This window comes from Hippocampus guttulatus, chromosome 1 (genome assembly GCF_054856545.1).
Source record: "Hippocampus guttulatus isolate MCC_2025c chromosome 1, RoL_Hgut_1.0, whole genome shotgun sequence".
NCBI classification, from domain to species: domain Eukaryota; kingdom Metazoa; phylum Chordata; class Actinopteri; order Syngnathiformes; family Syngnathidae; genus Hippocampus; species Hippocampus guttulatus.
In genome coordinates, this window is record NC_141261.1 from 12,479,037 (window position 1) to 12,493,355 (window position 14,319).

At 42.1% G+C, this 14,319-nt stretch overlaps 1 protein-coding gene across 6 annotated transcripts in view; it reads left to right on the forward strand.

Moving 5' to 3' along the window:
- Nucleotides 1–14,106, forward strand: part of prdm16 (PR domain containing 16) — a 190,887-nt gene extending 176,781 nt beyond the window's left edge. For 4 of the 6 annotated variants that reach the window (XM_086110079.1, XM_086110096.1, XM_086110105.1 and 1 more), the window contains 5 exons: nt 1,841–2,013; nt 2,140–2,217; nt 3,494–3,663; nt 4,347–4,518; nt 7,423–8,523. In XM_086110079.1, the coding sequence (XP_085966205.1) occupies nt 1,841–2,013; nt 2,140–2,217; nt 3,494–3,663; nt 4,347–4,518; nt 7,423–7,705 (876 nt within the window). In that variant the 3' untranslated portion in view covers nt 7,706–8,523. Of the gene's footprint in view, nt 1–1,840; nt 2,014–2,139; nt 2,218–3,493; nt 3,664–4,346; nt 4,519–7,422; nt 8,524–9,215; nt 9,397–11,210 lie in introns of those variants that run through there. The other 2 variants (XM_086110121.1, XM_086110087.1) reach the window with 2 other exon arrangements.
- Nucleotides 14,107–14,319: the final 213 nt, after the last annotated feature.

Below are 14,319 nucleotides of genomic sequence, written 5' to 3' on the forward strand. Positions count from 1 at the left end.
CCACAGGCCGGCTCATAAGCTACAGTCCCGCCGAGTTGTTCTTTTTTTTTCGATGTTGTGGACTGGCTGGCTAGATAATAGCACCGTGTCCATCAAGGACATCCTGTGTTTGTGTCCAGGAGAATGAGGGGCTCTTGTTGGGGGAAACTGCTTAAAATCTGACCTGGAAATCTGTGTCCTCTATTAATTGTGATTTTGCAATACACACGTCTGGAGCAGATGTGGATATATAATTTTCTTTTTTTTGTACTTTTGATTGGTTCTTCGTTCTTTGAGTGGTACCACAACTGAAGTCAATTGAAATGTAGAATAATCAGCACGTTAACGTAAACAAAAATTGATCTTCCCTCGATTTTTTCTGAACACCAATTACTAGTGGTATGCGGTAGGTAATTGAGCAAATAATTCCATCCCAGCTGACTTTGGATGAGAAGTACAACAAACCATGGGCTGGTCGTCAGCCACATTTTCAAGTCTTCAATGAGCCTAGCATGCATGTTTTTGGAATGTGGGAGACAAAACAGAGTACCAGGAGAACCCCTATGCAAACACAGGGAGAACCTGCACACTCCACACAGGACATCCAGAGCCAAGATTCGAACCCTAAAACCTCAGAACTATTAGGCGGACGTGCAAAGCAGTTGTCCTCCACCCTGCCTCAAAAATCTGATCAAAGCTTACCGTATTTTCCGCACTAAAAGGCGCACCTAAAAGCCTTCCATTTTCTTAAAAGCTCACAGCGCGCCTTAAAATCCGATGCGCTTTGTGTATGGTCATTACGGTAATATTTCGACCCCCAAAATGGCTCCTTGCTCGGGACATGCTGACAACTCAGAGTTCAAACTTAAGGCGATGGGTTACGCAGTTGAACACGGAAATAGAGCGGCAGCGAGAGAGTTCAACGTTAACGAGTCAATGTTATAACTTGCTGTTGGTTAAGTGAACTGTGTCGCTGCTTTATTAAATATAAATATAAATATAAAAACTGACATCTGATCGTTCTGTTGCCGTTTCCTTGAGCGTAGCTCCATCTAGTGGATGCATTGTAGATTGTGCCCAATGTATGAAAAAAAATTACAAAATAGGCCATTCATTGAAAGTGCGCCTCATAATCCAGTGCATCTTTTAGTGTGGAAAATACGGTATATTCCTTTATAAACAAAAGCTTTTTTTTCTGTTTCGACATCTTGTCCTGCGATGTAGCACTCTGGGTTCCACAATCAGTTTTCTCAGAACACCGAGTCAAACCTCGTCATCTTAGTACGTCTAAGCACGTAAGCGTTTCAGTGATCCCAAAACAATACCACCTCTAATTCAGTCTTATGACAAAATTAGTCCCCCTCCTGCACCCCCGCCCACCCTTTTGCTTGTTCTCAGGCTGCAAATAAACACATTGCGACGGAGTGTCTGTCCCTGTGTCTCTCCCGTCTCGTATTCACTAAAAGAAGGAAGGATGTAAGCTGTTTTTGGCAAATAAACTCCTACATAACTACCTCCCAGCCCCCTCCACCTCCCCTTTGTTCACAAGTTTCTCAGGGGAGGGCCTCAGCAATCAGTTGGGGTTATCTCAAACTATATTGTGCAGCAACCTACGGAACTCTTGAGTGTCTTATTTAGCCATCTTGTTGGCCTGACTGGAGAGGAGAGGGTAGCTTGTGGGGGGGGGGGGGGGGGGGGGGGGTAGTTTTGACAACCACCATTGGTAAAGGAAGCAGCTCACATTCCCTCATTTCATATCTTTTTGGCCCTGTTTTTATTCATTCCATCTTCCTTTCAACACACACAAGCAATGGGATGAATTGATCTCTCTAAATAGAGCGTCCCCATCTCGTCCCTTCAGATGTCCGCCATGGAGAACATGACAGAAAAACTGGAAAGCTTTGGTGCACTAAAACTGGACATGCCGCCCAATTCACTGCAACGTTCGGCTCACCCGCTCTTCAGCTTCCGCTCGCCTCCTCCTTCGCTCTCGGATGCCATCCTCCGCAAGGGCAAGGAACGCTACGCCTGCAGGTCAGTGCCCTGCGGTGCCACACGTTGTCACTTATGTCTTTTTTTTTCCTTCAAAGGATGGTCAAATAAATATTTGTGTCTGTTACTCTTTCCCCTTCCTGCTTTTCTCTGCATTCTCCCACAAAGGTACTGTGGGAAAATCTTCCCCCGCTCGGCAAACCTCACCAGACACTTGCGAACACACACAGGCGAACAGCCTTACAGGTATTTTGAGTTCATGTGTTCTTATTTGTGGTTTGTCATGTGCGGGATGTAAATGAGCCACTCGCTCTAGAAAGTTTGGGGACTGAAAGGTTGAAGGTTTCAAACCCATTGTAGGCTAAAATATTAGGTCGCAGGTAGATAGGAGTTCCCTCCCATCCCTGAGCTTTGCTAATTGCTAGCGGACTCTGCAGTCTTGTTGTTTCTTCAGTTCTTGTCCTTTCTCCATCTCTCTTTTTCTCAAATGGATTTGCATTGCATGATTTATTACACTTTAGAAACCTTTTTTCTATTTCAAATAGTCACTTGGCTAAGCCCTAAAAAATTCTGTTTAGCTTAGCACAAACGAATCATCAGAAATGACATAGATGGGTGAATATAATGCAATTAGTGTCTCGGTTTTATTACCGTTTAAACCACAGGTGTTAAACTGAAGGCCCGGGGGCCCGAGCCGGCTCACCGTGTCATTTTATATGGCCGGCAAATGCAAACCATGTGTGCCAACTTCCATGATCCTTGCTAAAATCTGGACTAAAATGTCAAATTGTCATATGTGATGAATAGTGTTGACATTTTGCAATAATTTTGTTACCCTGTTTACACTCACTTGAAGAATAATTGAACAAACAACAAACAAATAATTGACTGATTTCAAAACTAGTAATCCATCAGGAGGTTTTTTTTGTGCAATAATAATACGATGAGATGATAAGACATTTATTCAGTTTCACTGTCGCAATGCCCCTCCAAGGGAAGACATAACTCCAAAGTGGCCCGCAACAAAACATGAGTTTGACACCCCTGCTTTCAGCAACACAAACAGTGGGGCAACACATTAAGACAGATAATATATAACTAATATTACTCCACCTTAGTGACCCTCCTTCTCCGTGTACATCCAATTGTATGTATTGTACCAACAGAAGGAGCAGCACAATGTCCAGTGATTGAAGCAAAACATGTTTCAAAATTGTTAATTCTTTCTATTCTATTTATTGATGTGATGACTGTACTCGTTGGTTTTATAACGTTATAGAGTGCTATTTGGCGGGCGGGACCTGAAACGGATTAATGGTGTCTTCATTTATTTCAGTGGAGAAATATATAAGAGACAAGTGTTCTGAGTTACGAAAGCGGTCACAGAACAAATTCAACTCACATCTCAAGGCACCACTGTATCATCATTAGATTTTGTCATGTCCATGTTGCAACCGCGGAGATACTGTTTGATAAGCAATGTTGTAGGTTTTCACCTTGGTCGTCCTGTGCACCCCGCCAGGTGTAAGTACTGTGACCGCTCGTTCAGCATCTCGTCCAACCTGCAACGCCACGTTCGCAACATCCACAACAAGGAGAAACCCTTCAAGTGTCACCTGTGCAACCGCTGTTTCGGTCAGCAAACCAACCTCGACCGCCATCTCAAGAAACACGAGCACGAGAACATTCCTGGTAGGTCTCCCTCTTAATAGAGACTTTATTGGAGTTATTTTGCTTGCCTTGTTAACGGGCTGACTGATGAACGGTACACATTCGCCATTTGGAAATGTTACCCTAATAAAATGTTTAATGACTTGAAGGCAAATAAACATAACACGCAAAATGGGAAAGCCACTTCATTCAAGAGTTCGCACTTACTTCTCCATATGCTTTGCCAAAAACAGCCTCTCGACACCCAGCATGGAAGTTATCCACTCAGGTTGTCACTCCAAAGCCATTTTAAAGTGAATAAGTCTTTGAATAGCTTTTTTAGTTTACGGCACTGTTTGGTTAATATTTCCAAACCAGTTCGTAAAGCCTCAAGAAATGGTCAGAATGTGTCATTTTATTCTTCTCATCAAAATTGCTGTGACATCAACAGGCAGATTTTTTTTAAAATGTATTCATTATTGACTGAACATGCAATTCATACTGAAATTGCGCAGTGCTCCAAGTTTGAAATCTTTGCTGATGGGATGGGTAGATGACTTCCTATCGTAACCCTGATTATAGCCTTCATAATATTCATATTCATACATTCTCCCTTCTATGTAACATACCAGATGTCTAATAATTATTAAACTAAACATGCGCTGTCTAGCTGTGTGCGCATTAACGTGCGCGGATGTGTTTGTCTGCACGCTTTCCCCCACCAGTGAGCCAACAGTCTGGGATGCTTTCCAACTTAAGAACCACCATCTCTTCGCCAAACTCCGAGCCGGACAATCATGCACTTTTAGATGAGAAGGAGGACTCGTACTTCTCAGAAATCCGAAACTTCATCTCCAACAGTGAGATGAACCAGGCCTCCAGCTCCACGGACAAAAGGTAATTTAAAAAAAACAAATAACAATCATAATCATGGAGAAAATATTATGCGACTCGTGTCAAGTACTCGTCACCAGTTGGCTGATTATTGTTGCGGTTGTAGTTTACTGCACTATGTCAATAAATGCAGCCAAGTTTTCCACCACTGAAAACCACGGATAATAAAGTATGTAAATAAATATGAAATGAATGCTGAAAGAACCATCAACGTATTCAATTAAAAACAGTGCCGTGATTCCATCCCTTTTATATCAGGGCATGTACTCCTCCTCTCTTTGACATTTCTGGCTATGCACGCTAACGTGCGGTGACTGCTTAATGCACAGTGCCCTCTAGTGTGTCAAAGTTTAATGGCAACAAGAATAAAGGCAAACAATGCTGTCGGTGTATTTTAACGCGAATATTTGAGCCTAGGAAACATACCGAGGCAAGAAGGCATATTATAATGTCAAGCTAAGCATGATAATAGCTCTGAGTTGATTTCTGGCATTTGTCTAGAAAAAAATATTTTGCCCGCTCAACATGTGGGATTTATTTTTCCAACTGACACTGCACAAGTTTATTACCCACAAGCCAAGGCTACCGAAGCGCTTACTCGAAGAATAAAGAACTTTTCAGGCTTGATTCATTTTGAACGAGACAATTTTTTTAATTAAAAGAGGATAAGAAGACGGTTCTGTTGCTTGAAAAATGATAATGCCTGAATACGGTAAAAAATAAAAAGAAACAGTGATGTTGTAGCATTTATGCTAGTCGTGATTCTTCATTGAAGTGTACATTTGCTGAGTCGCTACTGTGTCCAGTGGAGTCGTATTATGTCCTTCCTCTTAATTCACATATTACCAATGTTGGTGATATCGCGTCAAGAAACTGTTTTATCCAGGAGGACAAGCAATTAGTGTGCAGGTTCATAGTGACATGCTAACTGCTGGCCTGGCACCCAGATTGCAGCTATTTCAGTCATTTTGTTGAGAACGAGTTCATTTAAACAACATTGTCATCTGGAAACTCTGAACTTTTTAAACCCTCTCTGACAAAAAAAAAAAAGTTCCTTCTTTTTTTTTCTTACACGGTCTACTAGTAGTACACGGTTACACAGTCCATCCCTCCATCGTCATCCCTTTCCTCTTGTCAACACACCTTTGGGTCAGCAGACTCTGTGGCAGTTTAGCTTGGCTGCCATCTGGGATCAATACTGAGTCTCATCCACAACAAGACGACCTGACGTTTTAATATCAGTAATTCAGACTAAGTGTTGTGCTTTCCGTCCGCCCACCAGACAGCTCTGTGTTTATTTTCCCCTCCGAGTGACTGAAGCCAAGCGCCAAACACACGCTCATGCATGACTATCTATAATCGCTCCTAACTGCCCTTGCGACCGAGTTTCGGCGCAGTAATACATACCGTATAAGTCATGGCACAGCTTTGAATTTTCAACAAAAATAGCTGCCACTCTCCCGAGTAAGAGATGCCGAGTCAGCTCCGGTACTCTCAGACAGCGAATTATTTGACTATTTGCATCCATGCAGTGTTGAGATGGAACAGGAGAGAATAAAAGCTTTGAGCTGCTCCTGCAATGGACTCGGGTCTGGCAATCGGGCCCATAACAGGAGGCCTCAGGTTGAGGTATTTATCCAGGAGATCCTCGGATGATGGAGCTCTTCAACCCCCTTGTCCATCCGCTGTACCCATACCCCCCCCCCCCCCCCGCCCGCTAACCCAAACAACCCACTGATGTGTTTAGACTAAATGACAAAACGCAGGGCCCCCCTATGTCAGAGCTACGCTTCTTTCCCTGGACGCAGGCATGGACCTTTTCCCAGCTAAACAGCCTGGCAATTTGATTATAGTGATATTTAATGTAGATAGAAAGAGGAGTCCAACTCGCCATGTTTACCCACCCGCAGCATATGACCCAATCCTATCCCCGTGTACGCCTCCCCAGAGGTAATCCTGTCTGATTTGATAAATGTCCATGGTTGCGGCAAAAAAGGAAAGGGGTAACTTTGCAGTCCCACAGGAAATGATATCATGAGCAATGTCATGTCTGGGGCCGATGAACGGGGGCAGCAGGGGTTCTGGCTGGAGATTACACAGATGGCAGGTCAGAAAAGCGGCGAGTTGATCGACTATAGTCTTCTTTTATTCTCATATAATATACTGGATTGTTCTACGACTGCAAACTAAAGCAAACGGTGCGTCGCCTGTTTCTTTTCCAAGGGTGCATCCAATTCATCGTGTCAAATAAATTTCCTTAGTGCTTCTTTTCCCTTTGGCTTGTCCTGTCAGGGGCCGCCATGGCGTGTCAACCCTTTCAATCAAAGTCTGTCTTCTGCATCAATTTCTCGTGTGCTCCTTCTTGTGTACTTTTTACCGAGTCACTCTTGCCACTTCTTCTAAATCAGTGATTCCCAATCTTTATTGAGCTATGGCAAATTTTTCAGGTTTGAAAAATCGCCACCAAACAAAATTCTCACAAAAAGACGATACATCTGAGGATTTCATACTTTTTGCCCTCTATTAGAAGATCATTTATTTGTTCTGTCTGTCACTATCAGTTGACGGCATAGATAGATGGACAAAAGGATACATCATTTGCTATTAATAAATAATTTTCTCACCAATTAAGTAAAATGTGATCATTTCCCGCGGCTCTCACGACACACTAATGTGTCCCGGCACACTGGTTGGGAATCACTGTTCAAAATACATGCTCATGCATGACTGAAAATTATTACCAAAAAAAAAAATCTGCATCAAGAACAGCAAGCACACAGTGGATACCCTTTTTTTTTCCTTCTTGAGCTAAAATGTTCCCAAATATGAGAGGAAAAGCTGGAACAATGACAACAACAAAAAACAGCTGGCAACATTTCAAACGCTTCCTCCTTTTGACGCACGCAGATCCGACCCGGTTGAGGAGGAGCACCCGAGTGGCCGCAGGTTGTCCAACTCCAAACTGGCCCTCCAGGGGCTGGACGAGGAGGAAGAGGAAGCGGAGGGGGACGATGAGGAGGAAGAGGAAGGCAGCCTGACAGAAAAGTCTCACGATGAGGCTCCGGAATCCCTTTCTCCAGCTGCGACCCGCGCCTATGAAGAGGAGGAGGACGAGGAAGAGACTACTCCGTTATCTATGAGCTACGAACACTCTCGCAGGTACCTATTTCATTTTACTCGCTACTGTTAGCAATTTGTGGCCCTTTTTCCACCGCTCTTGTGCTCGTGCCACTTGCGGGCCAGTGCAGAGCTTAGCACCCGTTCTTTCTTTTTCCACCACCGAACTTGGTTCGAGCTCTAGCTCTCTTGCTTGAAGTTGGTGCTGAAGTTGGCCCCGATTATTAGTCCGGCCAGACTGTGGCACCAACTACATCCGGGTGCTGGGGGCGGGGTTATCGTGACGATCGCAGATGTAGTGGAACGACTCCTTGGACACACGCAGGTTTTGCACGGCTGAGCGGTGACCTCCGACACAGTTGTGTCTCACCGGAAGAGCGATCGGCCAGATAGCGTGCGATCTACAACTCGCAGCCAGACTTGCGATCGCTCTACAATGATTAAGAGAGATACAAGCGTTTGTCGATTGCATGACCCTGACTGTTATATACAACATACAAGTATAATCGATGCTATGCTAAGTGGCCTAGCAGATACTTACAGCGCATTGCTATTATTATTATTAGTCCCAGTAGTAGTAGTAGTAATGTATTTATTTTTTGCGCAGGCACTCTTGGACAAACGTTGACGCTTTACGATGACATAGCTCCGACTTGGCTCTATGCCGGTGGTAAAACCAAGTACGTTCTTTGTAAGAACTTGTTAAGCGCCAACTCAGCACGGCACTGGCCCTGGCGCCGAACGAGCACAAATTTTTGGGCGGTGGAAAAGGCGTAATATAGTCACAAACCGCAGCTGCTCGACAGTCTTTGCTAATAACACAAATACTAATCCCCAAAATGTCAGCATAATAATATAACACCACAGAATATAGGACAACAGAAGACAATACAAAATGTAATGACATTAGGAATATATCAATTGATTTAAAGCAGGCTTTTGCAAAAAAAAAAGAAGAAAAAAAAGACTGCAACAAAATCTACCATTCCAGTCCTAAAAGTGTATTTGTACAACCTACACATATCTAATTACGGTGTTTCTTATTTTAATGTAAACTTAATCCTTGGCAACAATAACTGAAGATTTTTAAGGGGGGGAAATGCTAAAAGCTAGCAAAATGCTCCCTACACAAAAAGTGTCTGCTAATAAAAAAAGACCTTGGCTAACGATGAACAAGCATATTTTGCCTTGATTTGAGATATTTCATCTTTGCCTTTGCAGTAAATTTGGTATGCGTCTGTTCTCCACTTGTCAGATTGATACAAAAACAAGAAAATGTATCAAAAATGGCACAAGTACAGTATAAATGATCAAGGTCTGCAGCATGTGCCCTTCAATTGGCTAGCGACCAGTCCAGGGTTGTCTGGCCACCTTCCAGAAAGCATGTGACTCTTCTTCTTGTCTCCCTTTCTCGCTTCTAATTAATTAGTCCTGTCTTTTTCTCTTCCCTTCATTCAACTAAACATCCTCAACCATTTTCATCCCGGCATCCATTTTCCACTCGCATTCCACTTCTCAATCCATTGACCGATCACATCGATCCACCCATCCACATCTGGCCCACCTCAACCCCTGGCGTGCAGATGTTTAGAGGAGGAGGGCTCCCTCCTGGACCTCGAAAGTCTATCCAGCTTTCCCAAGGGCCTGGATGGCTTACGTAAAGCGGCCGGTGATGAGCAACATTTTGACGTTAAAGACATATTTAACACCTCGCTAGAGTCGGAGACTTTGAAAGAGACGTTGTATAGGCAGGCTAAAACCCAGGTATGTGAATCCAAGACACGATACGTAAACTGCGGTGGAACCTCTGAGGTCGAACGCAATCTGTTCCAGGATGCGGGCATACTCTCATTCGTTTTAATTAGTCAAGGAAATCGAATTAATCTGCTCCAGGGCTGCGACTATGCATCAAAAATATTACTAACTATCCTGGTATTTTTTTGATATTCTCAGCCATCATGGAAATGGAAAAAAAAATACAAATGCAAAGAGTTAAGTTCCGCTTTCACATTCTTAACTGTCATCCAAGAAAAGGTGACCTCTGGAATAATCATACTTTTCTACTTTGAAATTTTTTATTTTTTTTTATCTCTGTGGGAGCTGAATTTTTGTGTGACTTTACACAGCTGCTCCTTTTGTTCAGTTTCAAATTAACTTCATTCCCCGTCGGAGGTTCCACTGTGAGTTCTTAACAACGTGAATTAAAAAGCATCACTTGTTTGTCAAACACATACACATGTACACACGCACACACACACACACACACTCGTGTTCGTCTTAAAAAAATGAAGGTCTGTATAACAGCGTGGTCTGCATGGTGCATGTTTTTGTTTTGTTTTTTTGCTAACTGAGCTTAACTGCATGGATGTTCCAACTTCAGTCTGCCTATTTAAGTGTTTGTTTGGGGGGGGGGGGGTTTTGTTTTTTATAAGGGGAAGTCAACCCCAAAATTTTCTTGACCATAATATGTTCTATGCACCCCCACTAGTTGAACCACGGTATTCGGATTAATATTACGTTTGCAAAATATGAATTAAGCAGCAAAATTCATCCATTTTTAGCCATTTCAGGGGTCAGCCATTTTGCCACTTTCTGTGTCATGGTTCAGGAAACTGGTGAGCCGTGATTGGTCGTTATCTGAGCCCTGAGCTACTCTGATGTCATTTTCACTTGACAGAATGTGCCAAAATGGCTGCCCTCTGAAATGGCAAAATATGGGTGGATTTTGCTGCTTAACTCCTATTCGACAAATGCAATATTAATCAGATTGCCATGTTTAGACTGGTGGAGGAACATATTACTGTAAAGATCATTTTTGGGTTGACTACCCCTTTTAAGAGTTTGATGACATTTTGCACAATATCGATCAGGAGGGCCCCTGAAAACATAAAAGGAAAAACGGTTTTCATTTGTTGCAAGCTGTTGCTTGTTGGATGTTGTTTTTTGTTGTTGTTGTTTTGTTTTGTTTTGTTTTGTTTTGGGTTTTTTTGCTTTGTGTTGCGGTCAAAGAACAATTTCAACTCAAAAGTTGAAGTTGAAGAAGGTGGTTTTAAAAGTGCTAGCGAGATTTGAAAGTAGCCTCAATTCATTCTTCCCTCCCGCATCTCACATCTCTGCCCAAAGAAAGGCCCCCAGCTCATTAACGCGTGCGCACTGCAGTGACACGCTAATAAGGCAGCTACATTGCTAGCATGACTTATTCATTAGTTTTGCCAAAAACGAAATGGTTTGACGTTTTTTTTTTTTTTAAATGTACAATCAATTAAAACATTAGAGGCGATCAACTTATCTGATGACCCAATGGGAACAGTTCACGTCAGTGCTTGTGGTTCCAGCTGTATGCAGCAGTCCAAGTCGCAAACACCAGCGAGCTTTTCAGTTCACTGTCAGGTCTCTTTTGACAAAAAGTGTTTGTTTGTTTTTTTTAATCACCGTAAACTCCACCTTTAAGGCACCACCATATTATCATTATGAAAAAAATAATAATACAAAACTGTTGATCGTGAAAGCTGAGAACAAATAAAAGCTGAATTTGCCTCAAATGAACTTTCTGGAAATGTACTTGTGCTCTCTTGCAGGCTTATGCAATGATGCTGTCTCTCTCCGACAACAACCCTTTGCACACGCCCTCTCAGAACTCTCTGGATGCTTGGCTGAGCATGGGAGGCGGATCGTCCGAGACAAGTAGCTTTCACCCGCTCAACCACATCTAGACAAGAGAGAAATGGAGAGGAGGTCGGTGTGGTGGAAGGAGGGAGGAACAGTACGTTGCGTAGAGTAGAGACACAAGTGGAGTGGACACAAGTCGGAATGAAGAACGGAGAATTCAGTGTCACGTGCATTCAGTGTGTGTGTGCGTGTGTGTGTGTGTGTGTGTGTGTGTGTGTGTGTGTGTGTGTGTGTGTGTGTGTGTGTGTGTGTGTGTGTGTGTGTGTGTGTGTGTGAAAGAGAACGTGCGCAAGAGAGAGAAGTGTAGAGACTCTATAAGAAAGCACTGCTAAGTTCCTGTTGATGTGAAGGACATACACGACGAATTCTTTTCGACAGCATTGAATCTTTGTCGATCATCCCCCTTAAGTGTACTCCGTCTCACCTAGCCACAGCACAGAGCTGACGTCAACGCTCTGTAGACACTTCAATGACTTGTATGTCACGAGAGGCTCTGTGTGTGATGCCTGGAAGAAGAAACAGAAGAAGGAAAAAAAAAAAGTCGCACTGCAGCATTAAGACTGAATGTCCACAAGGGGGTGCTGTTTCTCACAAACTGACACTTTGGCCTCCGGATGGAAACCCCAACACAGATCGCGAGTGGCCGACCACAGAATCAAACGGCAACACAACACAGAATGTGAGTGTGGAAATTGAGTTTTATTACACTCAAACCTGATTCTCGTGTGCACAGCAAATGGTGATTTTAGTGTTTATTTCCCAACTTGATCATGCTGGTGATTGTTCAAAATCACACATCATTTCATGTCACTCTTAAATGTTGTTTGCTTACTTTGGGTTTTTTTTTCTTCTCTTAGATACCACAGTATTGTTTTGTTGTAGGCACCACCGCGCTAAATTATTAATATAATTATTTTAGAGAAGGACCAAAATTGTATGATAATGTCACACGGTGTACAAAATAACCTAGATGTTCATATAGCAAGGGTGACATGTGCCAAATAACCCGTAGAAAATGTTTTGTTCTCTGACAATCATTTCATTTCCATTTTGCTCCAATATATTTTTGATTTCAGAAGCGTGTGTGTATGTATTTATTTTTTGCTTGTTCGCTCATTCTGTATGGGGTGGTGGGTGCGAGAAGAAGAAAAAGTCCACTCTCTTCTTTCTTCATTTTGTTGCTGAAGGAATAAACACCGGTGAGAGATTGAGAATCTCTGGCTTCGGTGTGCCATATTGGAAACAATCCATGAAATGTTGTTTTTATTTATAGTGGAAAGATAGTTGTAGTTTTAGTGGCACCGTAATGTCCTGCCATCTTTATTTTGCCTCTTGCTTCCGTCCCATTTCAACTGTCAAAAGTATTATTACGGGGAGAGCCTTCACTGTTAGTATCACAAAATGACATTCAACAACCACACATTCTAATACGAGTGGAATCTGGCAGGCCTGAAGCATTTGTCCAACCTCATTGGGGGACGAGGACCCACGAAAGCAAAAGAAAGAAAGTCACTGCCACAACTGGCAGTAGAATCCTGATGGTTGGTCCTTCATGCATTAAAAAAAAAGGTATTTTAAACTACGGTGGCCATATTCTCTTTTTCTTCTTGTGACGTCAAACTCATTCCATGTAGTCTACAAAGTAGCAGGAGGGCATGACTTCTTTTGACCTGTAGATAGCTGTAGATAGACATCCCGGGAAGGGGTTTCTCGTCATCCTCAACTCGGCCTAAAGCTGTATTTTTCAAGCTAGCACTTAATGAAACCACATGGGTCCAAGCCATACATCGATCAGGCTTAGGTCTCGACGACTTACAACTCCCGACAGGAAGGAAAGGAACACTGTGCTTTTCTCTGGCGACACAAGGACTGCTGCGTCATCTCATTTTCTTTTCTAATGATACAAATCTCTCTCTCTCTTGTTTGATAAATCGCTTCATTTATTTACCTTTATAAAATGTAAAGATGTGGGTCGTCTCGATGTAGTGATTCATGTCAAGTCATGGACTACTGTAATAAGAATGCGCTGTGTAAAGGCATTGAAGGCATTGAAGCATTCCATTGTTCCCACTTCAGAAAGTATTCTGGCAGATGGCCGTCAAGATATTGGAACACGGTTGCTGACCCCCCGCCCCCCTCACTGTTACAGGAGACAAAAAAAAGATATTGTTTCTTATTAACTGTATAGTATTTTAAAGATGGAACAACAATGGTGCATTTGTCCGAAGGAAGGAGAAAAAAATAATGGAAAAATATGGTTTTAAATGGATGGTGCTTGTTTTGTTTGGATCTGAGTTGTATACCGCCTATGTTATGTTTATTGAAAACTGACAACAACGGAAAAAAAAACCCAATATTGTGCATGACGTGTTTAGCAGTCATAATTATGTCCATTTGTGAATTGTGTATCAAATCAAAACAACAACAAAAAAAATAGAAAAAAAAAGAAATTCGTAGATGCACTTATTGTAAATGTGGTTAGGTTTAGTAGGTTTGACTTCAAGTTCTTGACTGCCTTATACATTGGGGCAAGTGGCTCTTAAAGAAATGAAAAAAAGACTTGTGGGAGAAGACGTAATGAAAAAAACAACAACAAAGGATTGTAGAATAATATTGAACAATTCTGAAATTGAATTCTTTTGACGCTTGTGATTATTGAAGATGTACTTTAGAGAAATTTCATTGAAAAGACATGACTGATGTTAATTCTGTAGAATAGCAATGTATACCAAATGTAATCTTTCCAATGTTATGAAGAATTTATACATGAAATTGATATGCAATAAAACCTGTGTGCTTTTTAAATGGAATTTCCACCACTTCATTTCTTTTCCCGGTTATAAAACAAAATGTTGAAATGTTGAATGATTTTGAATGACATGGAATGATCTTAAATGATATTGAACAATATGGATCCATGTAGCATGGCATGGAATGATGAGGAATGATGTTGAATAATATGGCAAGGTGTGGATTAACATGAAATTAGGTGAAATGATCCAAACAGTTTCCAGTTGG